The sequence below is a fragment of the Schistocerca gregaria genome, chromosome 2, assembly GCF_023897955.1.
Source record: "Schistocerca gregaria isolate iqSchGreg1 chromosome 2, iqSchGreg1.2, whole genome shotgun sequence".
NCBI classification, from domain to species: domain Eukaryota; kingdom Metazoa; phylum Arthropoda; class Insecta; order Orthoptera; family Acrididae; genus Schistocerca; species Schistocerca gregaria.
This window is the reverse complement of record NC_064921.1, coordinates 392,218,421-392,230,554: the sequence shown is the minus strand read 5'-3', so window position 1 is coordinate 392,230,554 and position 12,134 is coordinate 392,218,421. Positions and strand designations below refer to the sequence as shown.

General features: G+C 39.4%; 2 protein-coding genes across 7 annotated transcripts in view; one reads left to right on the top strand and one right to left on the bottom strand.

Annotated features, from left to right (window-relative positions):
* LOC126321776 (uncharacterized) overlaps positions 1 to 12,134 on the bottom strand; it is a 165,369-nt gene that overhangs the window by 64,685 nt on the left and 88,550 nt on the right. The window lies entirely within an intron of this gene.
* The window catches only part of LOC126321732 (protein regulator of cytokinesis 1-like), a 208,369-nt gene that overhangs the window by 108,131 nt on the left and 88,104 nt on the right, over positions 1 to 12,134 (top strand). For all 4 annotated transcript variants that reach the window (XM_049994214.1, XM_049994212.1, XM_049994210.1 and 1 more), the window contains exon 7: positions 10,454 to 10,618. In XM_049994214.1, the coding sequence (XP_049850171.1) occupies positions 10,454 to 10,618 (165 nt within the window). The remainder of the gene's footprint in view (positions 1 to 10,453; positions 10,619 to 12,134) is intronic.

Genomic DNA, 12,134 nt, shown 5'->3' with positions numbered 1-12,134 from the left:
AGGGTAAAAACATTTTGGATGGATGCAAGAGATAGATGCAGATACAAACGACTTGAGTGAATTGATCAGAATTGCGCTTCCGCAATTTTTATCAACAAGCGGGTTAGTGGAGGCAAATAACGCAGCCATGGAGTGACATTCCATTCAGATTGTTAACATAGAAAGTGAGTGTTGAACACCACATGCATGCTTCAACAGTTTACTCTGGAAGTTAATAGAATATGCCAGAATTTCGCCTTGCATTCTTAACCAGTATTTGGAGTTAGTTCAAGCATGTATGCAAGCTTCATATGCAAGAATAATGCTGGCAAGACTATTGCAGTCTCTGGAGGATACGAGCGTGGTTTGAAAAGTTCTCGGAATCACCACGAGAGGTCAGTGCTAGCGCAATGATTTGTTCACGTGATATTCGTTGGACTGTTGCCTGTAACATGTGCCACATCAGTACTCTTGGAAGAGAGCTGTGGCAGTGATGTGGCTCTGTTGTTGTTCCTGCATAGTGATTTGCGAAGATGGAAAAAATTGAGATTTGAGCAGTGATTAAGTACTTCGTAAAGAGAGGTATGAAAGCAAAGGACATTCATGTTGATTTCCGGAATACACTGGGCGACTCTGCTGCTTCATATTCAACTGTTGCCAAGTGGACAAATGAATTCAAATGTGATGGGGAGAGATTAGGTGATGATTCGCGTAGTGGTCAGCCAAGGTGTGCCGCTACTCCAGCAATCGTTGCAAAAGTGCACAAAATGGTCATGGAGGATCGGTGATTGAAAGTGCTTGTAAAAATTGCTCAAGCTTGCCAGATGTCATCTGAAAGGGTATATCATATTTTAACTGAAGTATTAGAAATGGAAAAAATTATCTGTAAGGTGGATGCTGCGAGTCTTGATGCACCCCTGCACACATGTGCCATTACCATGGCAAATTTACATGAAATAAAGAATGAATTGTTGCCACAACTGCCTTATTCACCTGATAAGGCTCCGTCAGACCTCCCTCTCTTCCCAAAACTGAAAATTTTTCTTGGTGGGTGAAGATTCACTTCAAACAAAGAATTGATAGTCAGAATTGACAACTATTTTGCAGGCCTGGGGGGAAACTCATTTTCAAGATGGGATCAAAGCACTGGAACATCGTTGGACCAAGTGCATTAATCTACAAGGAGACTACATTGAAACGTAAAAAAAAAAGTTTCAGTGATCTAAGTACTTTTTTTCTATTCTGTTCCAAGAACTTTTCAAAGCACCTCGTAATACCTGGGACACGAGAGTGGAGTTGACGAACTTCCAGAAATCTGTTCATCAGGCACTACACAGACAGTTACATCATTTGAACAGTATCAGAGGGGTTTCAGAAAGTTGCAAGGGGAATTACACCCAGAATTCCAGTTGGTAATGAAGGCATGCAGTGAGAACTTGCCATTCTTCTGCCATGGAGCAACCATGGGTGTGATAACAGATAGTGCATGGTGGTACGTATCAGTGAGGATTCTGGTAGTGAGCTAGCATCCATGGTTTAAATGTTATTTGTGCACACATATACAGTGAAGCTCACAGCAGTTGGGAGATTCGTGTAAATAAGACATGAAGGGGTAGAAAATGGGGATTGACACATGATGATGATCAAGGTTGAGCTTCAGCAATGTCAGAGGGGGGTGGCCACTGTATGCCTGACTTGTGAGGTCACAGCGGGTGGAAGCACATGCATCATAGTGTTATTCAGGAGTGAAGCAGTGGGATGTCCATGTCAAAAAGTGGTGGTGGAACCAAAGCTGTATTTTCAGAGAGCGGGTAAGCATTGCTTGTACTCAGTGTATGATGGTGTAGTAGTGGTTGCTAGTAGAGCAAGAAAAGCTCATTCGAGCAAGACATTTGGAATCGAAAGATAGTGGATTGTTGATCAATGGAGTCTTAAGTTTTTACATCGAGAGGCCTATTATTCATTTATCATCCACAGTGACAGGAGTTACTCTATTGAATTTGACGCATCCACAGCTGTATTGACCAAGTGATCTTCTAGAGATGTTGTCCAAACAAAACTTAGCGTTCCTAAACAACACTTAGTAACCAAGCCTGGACTAGGTCAAATGATAGCTGTCCAGAAGCATTGCAGCTGTGCAGAGCAATTGCTTCATCATGTGGAACAGTAACGGGATGGTAGAAATCGAATAACCGTGACCTTGAGTGTCACAATTCCTAGCACTATAGTGACTCTGAATTTGCTCTGCCTAGTTTTTATGTATTTGAGACAATGAGACGTTCTGAAACCTGATGCTGGGATAATATTAATTCCCATAGACTGGGTTCCCCGATAGAGGGTCGAAAAATACATTTATGAAACTGAACACAGTAACTGTATCATAGTTAAGAATAGCCAATCTAGTAGTATGTATGTACTTGTTTTACAGATTAAGGATGGAGATAATTTTGATAGCGAACTGTGCTGAAGCAAGACCCAAGGGGCCAGGTCTTCTCCTTGGAGGTGGGCAATGTATTGTTACTACAAAGTCTTATAAAAAAAAGTGATAAGAAGCAGCGAGAAAGCTGCCATGAAGTACTACATTAGTGCTTGAATGCTGGTAGCCACAGTGTGGTGACATGGGGATAAGAATGACATGAATGCAAGGGGACTGATTGCAAGACAAGGACAGCTGCACTCAGTGGAAAACTGCACTGTGCAGCAGTAATAACCATAGCATGTGGGTCAGTGTCACCACACAAGGGCAAGTCTATTGTTATGGGTGGCGTGACGAGGTGCTAGGATTTAGTGAAACAAATTCACCTTGGAGGGATATAAATATGCGTAAATTTTGAGGCAGAAGCATTCCTTTTGCCAGAGTCTAGCAGCACCACCGTGAAGCCAAAGTCACGCCAGACATCAAGAAGACTGAGCATTGCCAACAGCTGCCATGGGTTCAAAGTCCAGGTATCGTCACTAACAGAAAAGTAGCATGCCACTGACGTCATGACCATGGCCTACAGTGACTGTTGGCCATTCTCAGGATGGAGCAAGACACTTATATAGCATCCTCTCATCAGGGTGGAAGCCACTGCTCCTATGTCAGCACCAGCTGTGGTGAATGAAGTGAGGTGTGTTCTGCCTCAATGAGCCACAACAAAGCATGTATCAAAGTTGAGTTAAGTATTCTTTACTGTCAGCAGTGTTTTTGCTGAACTGTCCCGTCCATCAGCAGCACCACTCACTCACAAAGTGCAAGTGCATTCTTCAGTTACTCTTCGTTGTCAACTATGTGATACTATCTGTTCTTCTGTTGATTGGTGGTTACCAAAGTAAACAGATAAGTCATATGCCTGAGGAGTGCTCTAGCTCTCTGCATTTATCAGTCTTGAAATATGTCTTCATAGAGTTTTTGGCCAGTGTGACAGGAATAATGGTGACCAGCTCATTGCCTGTATAAAAGTAACTTCATTTGAACACCACACTTCCTCTCTCCACATGAAAACTCTACTCAGCATAGCACAACAGTATCAGTTCTTTTGAAAATAATTTCATTAACTCCATAACATATTAAAATACAAAATGTAGTGATAGTCAACAAATTGCCTGTGATTGTGCAAGTCATCGTAGAAATGGCAGTAACATCTTTTTTTTTTTCACTAAAATGTGCCCTCCCTTTGAGTTCCTGGATTAGGATACATTGAAATAAAGGATGAGTAAGTTGCCATTATTTGTGGTCCACATACCTATGGTGTTCAATGGCTTTATAAAATGAATTCAGAGACAGTTCATCAGAGTTCCATTCTGCTGCAGCTCAACCAATTTCTGCATTATGTTCGTAGGATGAACATTGTTGTCACTCTGTATTGCTTCTATCTTACAAGCTGATAAGGCATTTAACAACTTAGATATGATTAAGATTTATTTCAGTCCAAGCAGCATGAGAGCTAATATAATGACAGTTACCTCTACAGTGAATACTGTCACCTTGTGAGGGAGGATCTATTGCCAGGTGTGCTGCATGCCTTGTAGAGTATTGAGTAGTGTCACTGACTTTCTGGAAGGTTCTTGAAATTTTATATGTTTATAATATTTTTACATTATGGCATATTCAATGTTTGAATAAATAGCAGCACTCTCCATCCATGATTTTAGTTCTGTTCTGCTCTGTCTGTACATTGTTGTTTGTTACAAACATTCTTTCAGTTCTAAGTGCTACACTCAGCATTTGGATTGGACTCAAAAGTATGATTGTTCTGCTTTGGGATTTGGAAGAAAAAAGTGCTACCTATTGAGATGATTTCTTTTTGTTTGAAATCATGTGTATTTTTAGATTGTGAGTGTTGGTACTCATAAACTCTGATCTGCTCCCTCTTGAGGTACTGTCTAGACAAACTTTATAGTCATTCTTGCTGTGAAACTGTTCCCCTCCCCGTCGCCTGCCTCTCCCCCCCCCCCCCCCCCCCCCAGCCCATGCACTACCTATGTTTAAGTGTGTGGCGTATTGTCATTTATCAACAGCAATTTAAACCATTGCCTATGTGACTGTACTTAATCAGTCATTTTCAACTTAAAATGAGCAAAGGGGAAAGTTATTACGTATGTGAGATGGAGCTGCCATTTCGCACACATCTTTCATATGCTCGTGCCCACTGTGTTGTCTCCAAACAGTGCTCCGTCAACTCCACTGCTAACTTTCTTGGGCTACAGCAATGTCAGACAATTTACTTCACTAATATTTCCCCTTATTATAGATATGAAGTCCTACATTAGTTCCTCTGGTGGAGAAATTTACAGAACAATACTTGAAATAGTTTTCCATTCCTGTTAACTCTAACAAAGTGTAATTTTCTGATGACCTGTTTTTCCTTCCCTGAGCTGCACAGCATGGGTCATGCCAACTGGCAAGGAGTGTCTGCCCCTGAAAACTGCATCGAATTTTTCATTCTTGCCTCTCTTGTATTCTTATTCCAGTTTTTCAGACATTTCAGTGCCACATTCCGAACCACCACCATAATGACTGGCTGATTTTGGGCTCTCCATCATCCCATGAGGCAACAGTGGTTGCTTGCAGCCACCACCTGCTCCTGTAAATTCTGATTACGACGCTCAATCAAAATTCAAATACCTCTCGATCCCCAGCTCATATCGCTATACGGTGTGTCACTCGCTCTTAAATAAAAACCCACACTCATACAAGTTACGTTTCCAATTGATTTCTTATATTAACTACCATATTTCAAGAACTTTTTAAGTAAGTGAGACCAGTGAGAAGACACACCAGTGTCATGCCACATGTTAATTCTTGCCTTTTTGCATGTTATATCAAAATCACGTAAAATCAGTGAAATGTACTACAGAAGATACGTTATATTCCATGGTATTGTTTGTGTTCGTGTTAAATTATTTTACAGGCCTTTACATCTGTTACCAGTGTGCTTTACAGATCTGATGATGGCAACATAGTTTGCTGAAACCGTCATGGCAATAAATGCTGTACAGTAGCGATCTTGGTTGCTTGAAATTGTACTTCTGTTTCAGTTCCTAGACACATATAATATATATGGTTCATACAATTGCATGTATTCTAGACACTGCTTTGTTTTGCTTTTTACTCAAGTCATTGGCATATTCTACACATACTTAGGACAGGTGATTTCTGATTTATGTGCACATTTTCCACACATGGCTTTGTGGCACTTCACACATTTGGCACTATCTTGTTGCATTTGCAAAGGCAGGGCTGCCATGTCTTCCACTTTGTAGACGATTTTGGTCCTATACTTTGTTGCTTTGCCTGTCCTTCCTGCTCTTTATCTCCAGCTGATGTATGGACTTCTTCTTTTCTATTTTCATGTTCATTACTATTTTGTAGATAACTCATGCATTTTTTGGTGCCTTGTCTGCCAAGTTGTAGAAGACTTGTATCGACCATCTGCCACAAGCAGCCTTTGTAGTTATTTGTGGGTCATTTTATTGACCATATTCAGTTCCACACTTTGTTACCTTGTAGAATCTTACGGTTTCAGGTTTCTTCTTTTCTTCCTGTTGCTTCAGCCTGCAGTATACTCAGAAGAATGACATTTCTATTTGTGTTTTCTTGATATGTAGTTATCGTGCAGTCCGTGTTGCCAGTCTGGCACAGGATGGTGGTGGAATGCATTTGGCTTCTTTAATCATCAAGCATTTTACAGTGTATCTTATTCGTCATACCAAGTAATAAATTTTTCTTTTCAATGATCTTAAAAATTAAAAATTTGAAATGATGCAAAGAAGCTGTCTGTTGTCATGTTTCTTCATTGATTTATAAATGGCTCTGAGAGACAGGACAACCACCTCTGAGCAATTGCTTTGTTCTCTGTGTGTCCTCTTTTCTGAGGATGGGAAAGAATTATGTGTGTACTTTGTTGCTACATTGGCAGTGATCCAGACCAATTCTACCATTCTAGAAACTTGCAACAATGGAAATGTCCTAGAAAATATAAATATTTTGTAAATTGTGATACATATCTGCTGACTTTTACAGATTGTCCATAATTATTACAGATTTAACACATTCATTACGCGGTTATGGAAAGGTACTAAAAATTACGGAAATGGTCAGTATTGATTTCATGTTTACAACAAAATCGGGAAAGATACTGTCTGCTTTTCACCAGTCTTATGCTACATAAATGTTTTATAGATTATAAAGAAAATTGGTACACACGTCATCTGCGCACAGAAGTTGTAACCAACTAGGAATTGATAATGTTCACACGCTTCCAGAACATAGTTCCATGATATTTACACAAGAGAGCAGAAAATACTTAATAAATAATAACAAAAAACAATTACATAATAAATAAGGACCCTGAGATCTCTGTAATTTTAAATTTGAATGAGTGACTCTACAAAAAGTCAGACAGTTCCCTTTGTGATTTGTGTGGTATTTCCAGTGATCAGGGTACTTCTGTGTAGTGCACATGCACGGAAACATGTCAGGACTATACGCATGCATTGTGCACGGACCGCTGTATTTTTGGTAATCTTAGTAACAACAAGAATACAACATACTAATGTTCCACAATAATATTTATTAGTTCATTATGAACCGGCTTTTGGCTTTTTAGGCCATTATCAGATAACTTAACAGATAGTCCACACAACTTCAGCAAGAATTCAGAGCTATACAAAGAATGCTGTGCAAAGATATGTGACATCTTGTCACTGTATTGATACAAAACACAAGCATATTTGAACACCTAAAGATACAGTGATCAAATAAATCTTAAATTACAATATATTCAAATATTCAAACTATGTCAGCATATAAAACAGAAATGTTCTACAAGTGAATACATCTACATCTACATGACTACTCTGCAATTCACATTTAAGTGCTTGGCAGAGGGTTCATCGAACCACAATCATACTATCTCTCTACTATTCCACTCCCGAACAGCGAGCGGGAAAAACGAACACCTAAACCTTTCTGTTCGAGCTCTGATTTCTCTTATTTTATTTTGATGATCATTCCTACCTATGTAGGTTGGGCTCAACAAAATATTTTCGCATTCGGAAGAGAAAGTTGGTGACTGAAATTTCGTAAAAAGGTCTCGCCGCGACGAAAAACGTCTATGCTGTAATGACTTCCATCCCAACTCGTGTATCATATCTGCCACACTCTCTCCCCTATAACGCGATAATACAAAACGAGCTGCCCTTCTTTGCACCCTCTCGATGTCCTCCGTCAATCCCACCTGGTAAGGATCCCACACCGCGCAGCAATATTCTAACAGAGGACGAACGAGTGTAGTGTAAGCTGTCTCTTTAGTGGACTTGTTGCATCTTCTAAGTGTCCTGCCAATGAAACGCAACCTTTGGCTCGCCTTCCCGACAATATTATCTATGTGGTCCTTCCAACTGAAGTTGTTTGTAATTTTAACACCCAGGTACTTAGTTGAATTGACAGCCTTGAGAATTGTACTATTTATCGAGTAATCGAATTCCAACGGATTTCTTTTGGAACTCATGTGGATCATCTCACACTTTTCGTTATTTAGCGTCAACTGCCACCTGACACACCATACAGCAATCTTTTCTAAATCGCTTTGCAGCTGATACTGGTCTTCGGATGACCTTACTAGACGGTAAATTACAGCATCATCTGCGAACAACCTAAGAGAACTGCTCAGATTGTCACCCAGGTCATTTATATAGATCAGGAACAGTAGAGGTCCCAGGACGCTTCCCTGGGGAACACCTGATATCACTTCAGTTTTACTCGAATAATGACATAGGCTACTGTTTCATGTGGACAAACTGGTGAATGTGATGAACAGACTGAATAAAGGGAGGGGAAGAAAGTCACCTAGGAAAAGTGGGTGTGGAACAGTTATAACAAGCTTATTAGCTAATGGTGAGAGGAATAATAACTGGCTGCTACTTTAATGTGGGTCAGTAGTGGAACTGTGTTTTGTCATTAAGGACCAGGTCAGGACTATTTGATTGGTGTTTATTATGGCCAGAATTTCAAGTAATGTTGGTTTTCTCCCTTTAGTTCATTTATGGAGGACATCACATTTTACATCATATGAATGACATTCATTTAGAGCATGTTCAGTAAAGTTGGAGTCTTTGTTTCTCGGTCTCCAGCTTCTTTCATGCTCAGTTAGTCTAGTGGTAATAGCCCTATCTGATGACCCACATATAACTTTCCACACATACTGCAGAAAATTCTATACATTGCACTCTGTTCTACAGGTGGAATATCTTTCCTGTTGAACAGAAGGTGGGCAACAGTATTCCTGGTGTAAAAAGCCACTGCAGCTTTTAAAGTGATATTTTTCAGATTTAAATTAAGTAGTGCAGTTTAATTACAATGCTCACTGGCAGTTCTAAGGTGGGTAGACACTCTTGGCAGCTGCCATTTCTGAATCCGCATATTTAAGAGGCACTGGAGCAGATGAAGCATAATCAAGTGAAACGTCTACATAATCAAGTGAAACGTCTACCTCGGCTTCCTCAAATGTCCTCAAAGTTATTCAACAGATTTGTCAGGCAGAGAAAACGGCGCAAATCATTTTACTCTTTTCTTCTGCAACAAAAATAAGAGAAGAAAGTAGCACTTTGGTGGGGGCCATGGTATGTTAAGAGTCCAGAGAAACAGGCAAGCTTGACTCAGTGGCCAAGAAGACTTGTTGGGGAACCATTGCTCATAGGTGTGGCAACATTTTCTTCGACAGTTAGTCAGCTGCCATGGATCAGAGAGAGAGAGAGAGCTGATAGAAGTGATAGCCAAATAAGGTGCAGTTGATCAGGCCATTTGCCTGGCCGTGGCATTCCTCCCAGTCAGAAATGTGGGGTTAAGCAGGATTACACTATATTGAACTTTCACTGTGCAGCAGATTGTGTGCTGATATCAATTGTCTTGGCAGATTAAAACTGGGTGCCGGGCTGGATTTATCAGGGTGCCAGAGAGGATTACGTGTTCTGTGTATCGAACAAGGTTTACTAAAGAATAGGCTTTTAGTCCAACAATAGAACCTATGCATTGGTGTGTCTGTGCCCCATACATTATACATTCAGGTGTACCACAGTTTAATACTCTGCATTTAATTTTTGACAGGAACAACTGTATATTTTAATGAAGACTTTCCCTTTGTGTTAGATGACGGTGGAAAGGAAACAGGAAACTGTGCATATTACAAATTAACAAAAAAATTAAAAAAAATGGTCTGCAGCCTAAACTTTTAGCTTTGAGGTTTTTACGTGTCACAGAATGGTAGGCTCCATTTTCAATTTACTAATCAGCTAACCATATCTGTATTCTATGTCGATCAAGCTCCACATTTTGTATCAAGGGAAAAATAAATTGCGGGGGGGGAGAGAATTGCTAGCTAATACCTGCCAGTACACACACATGAAAGTAGAAGTTAGGTCATCATCTTAGCTTTCAGAACTATCGGTTCCTTCTTCAGGGAGAAGGGAGGTATACAGTGGGAAAAGTTAAAACAAAAATTCAGGTCCCTCAGACCTAACGGCACAGCTCTGGATGAAATGTCAGAAGTGTGATGATGTTTCACAGGGTAAGAACATACAATACAGAAGATTCAGCAGCAACCAAGACAATTGGTTCTTAAGTCCTCATTCTATTGCTAAGGTTGCTTAAACTAGTGTTACATTTGTTACATCAATTTGTAACAGTGGTGACTGGAGAGAAATAGAACAAACGATGTGATAGTGGTTTTTGTTTTTACCGTTTCTGTAATATTGTTAGCATACCCCATTGTATGACTGAGTGTTCCTTACTTTCTGAATTTTCCTGGCACAAATTTTACTTGACTAATGAATAGTAGAACTTTAAAACAGTTTCTTGGTGACATAGCACATCTTATTTGACCCCAGTTCTGTTTTTCCATTTTGTTTCAATTTGCTCCTAACATTTATTTTTAAATGTCATCACACATTTATGTAAAATGTATCTGAAATATCTTTCTTCTTAATTTTGTAGGAGTTGGAGACATATTTTCAAAAGAAAGTTGTAGAGAGAAGGAAGTGTATTAATGTTCTCTGGGATAAGCTAAGAAATCTCTGGGTGCGTCTTAAAGAGGATGCAACATATCAAGGAGATTTCTTACATACCAACACAGGCATTGGCATTTCAACAATGACAGCGGTATGAATCCTCTTGACAGTTATGAAAATATTGTTTCAATTTATGATGTTACTTGACTTTGTCACACGGTGTTGCAGTAGCTTTTCTTCATTACTGTATGAAGAATATTTCGAGAGGTAGTATATAATGTTTGTGTTTGTTTGTGTGTCTATCAACCTGCCAGCGCTTTCGTTTGGTAAGTCACATCATCTTTGTTTTTAGATATATTCCAAGCAATTATTTAGATATCTTGTCATACATGTGTATCCCAGGTTTCCATGCCAAAGAACTAATTTTGGTTAATAGGATTGTTTGAATTATGTGAAACTGGCAAGTTTTACCCCTCACACTTCCCTTCAAAACTAAACTAGTCTCAGAATGTGTCCTATCAACCAATCCCTTCTTTTAGTCAAGTTAGGCCCCAAGTTCCTTTTCTCTCCAGCTCTATTCAGTACCTCCTCATTATTTCCTCTCTACCACAGCCATCATCAGTTATTTTACTACACAACTAAAAACTAATCTACTACTTTTATTGTCATGTTCCCTAATCCAATTCCCTCATCATGGCCTGACTTAATTTAACTACATTTCACAACCTTTGTTCTGCTTTTGTTAATGTTGTTCTTGTATCCTCATTTCAAGACACTGTCCATCTTCTCTTCCATGTCCTTTGCTGTCTCTGACAGAATTACAATGCCATCGTGTCTCTGACAGAATTACAATGTCATCGGCAAACCTGAAAGCTTTCATTTCTTCTCCCTGGACTTTAATTACTATTCCAAATTTTCCGTTGGTTTCCTTTACTGTTTGCTGTATGTACAGACTGAATAACGTTGGAGATAGTTACGTTCCCACATTCCTCTGGAAACCAAATTGATCTTCCTTCAAGGTCGGCTTCTAACAGTTTTTCCATTCTTCTGTACATAATTTGTGTTAGTATTTTGCAACGACGACTTATTAAACCAATAGTTTGGTAATATTCACATCTGTTAGTACCTGTTGTCCTTGGAATTGGAATTATTATAGATATCTTGAAGAGTGAGGGTATTTTACCTGTCTCATACATTGTGCACACCACGTGGAATAGTTTTGTCATGGGTAGTTCTCTCAAAGCTTTCACTAGTTCTGAAGGAATGTTATTTATTCCTGGGGCCTTATTTCAACTTAGGTTTTTCACCACAGTATTAAATTCTCCTCCCAGTATCATACCTCTCATCTCATTTTCATTCCCATCTACATTCCCTTCCAGTTCTATAGCATTGGAATGAAGTTCATTTTCCTTGTACAGATTCTCTATATACTCCTCCTACCTTTCAGCTTTCCCTTCTTTGCCTTTCTTTGTACGCTCTTTGTATTTATACATCTGCTTTCCTTTCCTCCAAATGTGTCTCTAATTTTCCTATAGGCAATATCTATCTTTTCCCTACTTGTATATGCTTCTATGTCACTACATTTGTCCCCAAGCCTTTCCTGCTTGGTCTTTTCCACTTCTTGTTGATCTCATTTTCTGAATGTTTGCCACCGCTTTTGCCTGCTT